This window comes from Panicum hallii, chromosome 5 (genome assembly GCF_002211085.1).
Source record: "Panicum hallii strain FIL2 chromosome 5, PHallii_v3.1, whole genome shotgun sequence".
Classification (NCBI taxonomy): Eukaryota; Viridiplantae; Streptophyta; class Magnoliopsida; order Poales; family Poaceae; genus Panicum; species Panicum hallii.
In genome coordinates, this window is record NC_038046.1 from 5,804,381 (window position 1) to 5,807,247 (window position 2,867).

The 2,867-nt window shown below is 40.8% G+C and overlaps 1 protein-coding gene across 1 annotated transcript; it reads left to right on the forward strand.

The window, feature by feature from the left end:
• Positions 1 to 506: 506 nt before the first annotated feature.
• Positions 507 to 2,291, forward strand: LOC112891682 (calcyclin-binding protein-like). Its single transcript, XM_025958604.1, has 6 exons — positions 507 to 620; positions 739 to 760; positions 1,295 to 1,389; positions 1,566 to 1,805; positions 2,065 to 2,121; positions 2,196 to 2,291. The coding sequence occupies exons 1-6, from the start codon at positions 507 to 509 to the stop codon at positions 2,289 to 2,291; spliced, it is 624 nt and encodes a 207-aa protein (XP_025814389.1).
• The last annotated feature ends 576 nt before the right edge of the window (positions 2,292 to 2,867 follow it).

Consider the following 2,867-nt stretch of genomic DNA (forward strand, 5'->3'; position numbering starts at 1 on the left):
ACTGAGTTTCTCGCAGTAGACGGCGGGTTAGGGTTTTTGAGATGGGATGATTAGGGTTCAAGTGATTCGGGTGCAAGGGGGCGGCGTCAGTGACTTGGTGGTGCGACGGGGCAATGGGGGAGGCAAACGTACGGCCTGTGGCCTTGTGCGGGTAGATCCTGTTGCGGAGATGGGAGGAGGCAGGCCTGAGGGAACTCATTAGGAGGCGCGACCGAAGGAAGAAGATAGAATGGACAGTTAGACACCGTCCATGCAGATCGAGCGGCTGCAAACCATTGGCTCTACAAACATTCAACTGACATGTGTAAATGTGTGTATATATACATGTGTGTGAAAATCCATTCTACACGCGCTCGTAGCTACTCCTACATATGTATCTCATGGTATGTGTGTGTGTATATATAGCTAAAATATAACAAGGTGTATTCTCTGTACAAAATGCCCCCACCCTACGTTGCAACCGAAAGACTACACTGATTGCAACTGGAAGAATAAACCAATTGCATATGGACGGAACTGATTGCACCTGGCACGATCCAGTTGCAACTGGACGCAAACCAGTTGCAACTGACCGCGAACCAGTTGCAACTAAAACTGTCACAGTTGCAACTGAGAGCGTGGTGCATTCTCTATACAAAATGCACTGAGGTGCATTATAACAAAATGATATATATATATATATAAATTTCATTCTACACGCGCTTATAGCTACTCCTACATGTGTATCTCTTTATGTAGGGCATATTTGACCCAACGAAAGGTACATTCGAAGTGTATGTGATCATACTAGACCATCAGTAATGGTATATACTTTTACGTATATGACCATACATGGAGTATATGGATATATTTATTTTTATATACTAGTATTAATATATAATCATGCTTTTGAAATTTTTCGTACATATCCCTCTAAAGTATCTTCGAATTAGTATATGAACGTACTCAAAATGATAAATGAGTATGTGGATATATGCACGGTGGTATATTCATAGTGAGAGTAGTTACAAGCGAGCATAGATAAAATTTATCACATACACACACACACACACACACACACACACACACACACACACACACACATATATATATATATATATATATATATATATATATATATATATATATATATATATATATATATATACCAGCCAATCTCCCATTTACACTAGGCGTGGATTCCGATTTATTTGCCAAACTCCTAGTGCTCTGCTTGCTGTTTGTGAATTGTGATGATGCTGTGTGCGTGCGTGCTGTGCTTTGACTGACGGTGATGGTGAAGGTGACTGCACAGGCTGGGACATTCGTGCCGTGGTGGTTGCCCCTGCCGGTTTGAACTGTGTTACGGTGGGATCGTTCAGCTGGGATCAGGATCGCGATAAGATCAGAGTATGTTCCTATGGCTAGTTCACTTTGTGGATTGAATTTAGCAGTTTCACTACGATATGTTGCAGACCTTTTTGTGTGTGAGATACCAGTTACATAACTCCTGCAGAAAGTATCATTGGAAACGATCCTTTGAATTGTTACGAAGAATGATGTTTTCACCATACTTCTCTGTTCAGATTTTTATCTCCATCGAGGGCGTCGAGCAAAAGAAGATGGAGGCTGTATTCAACCAAACTTCAGTGCACATGAAGTTCAATGATGTTTATGGCAAAAATTACCAATGGGCCATTCCAAAACTGAATAAAGAAATTGTCCCTGAAAAGTGTAAGGCCGTGGTGAAGCCAACAAAATTGGTTGTCACCCTTTGCAAGGCTTCTACAGGGACCTGGTCGAACATATATTTTGAGGAAAACAAGGTAATCACCCACCGATGTGTTACCTAATTTAATAAGCTCCTTGTGCATTGCCTTGAAATCCCATTCGCTGTACTTACAGTCTTGTATCACTTCGGCAGTGGGTGCCATGTTCCTCATCAGTAGAAAGTTCCATTATACCTGCTTTCCCTATTTTCTCTACTTCTTGTAACTCATAAGATCCGTATCCTCTGTTCCTGTGGTTCTTTGAAATGCTGCTATGTTGGGTTTCTAACATTGACCTCGTTTTCTTTGTTGTCAGTTTAAACCAAGCGTGGTTAACGACGACGATCCAATTTCAGTAGTTGACTTGGTTAAGGTTAATATTTTTCGATTGCTATCACTGAATGTAATCTTTATTTACAACTCTGTATGTGAATTATCATTTTGCAGAACATGTACCAAGGTGGCGGGGATGATATGAAGCAGGCTTTAGAGAAAGCATGGCATGATACGAAGACAGGAAAAATTGCGGGACTACCCGGCTAAGACACATTTTAGCACTGGCTGTCGTTGGCTCAAACAATGTTATGCAGGAAGGGGATCCCACTTGGCTCTTGCCTAGTATGTAAGGGGGACATGGTCCCACGTGTTAGCCAGTGGACTACCTATTACCTGAAAATCAAGGGTTCAATGTCTATCATAAGAGTGTTGGATTAAGTGAGACTGGTCAGTTTAAAAGTTGGCTTTATGGGCTTAATTAATTGGGAAGGAAACAAACAGCGTGTGTAGGCAATTCTTATTATTTATGGTGCGCTGTGTTATGGAAAGAAAGCCAGCCCGTGAGAAAACTAATAATTGTATTACTACTTCATTGTTGTTTGCAATGTATTGCTTGAAGCTTTAAATGAATCCTTCGTGCAGCCAAATTTGGCAGTAGTGTTTCCTGTTTTGAGTTCCAGGCCTCCAGCCTGGGTGGTCCTTGGTAAACACTGTTAATGTCTCGTAGGGTAAGACTACTTCTACCAAATAAAAAGGTGTGATTATAATTATGCCTATACTATTTTAAAAAATTTGTGGCATAATTGTGAATTATTGATTTGATGGATAAACCTCGAAGGAGCA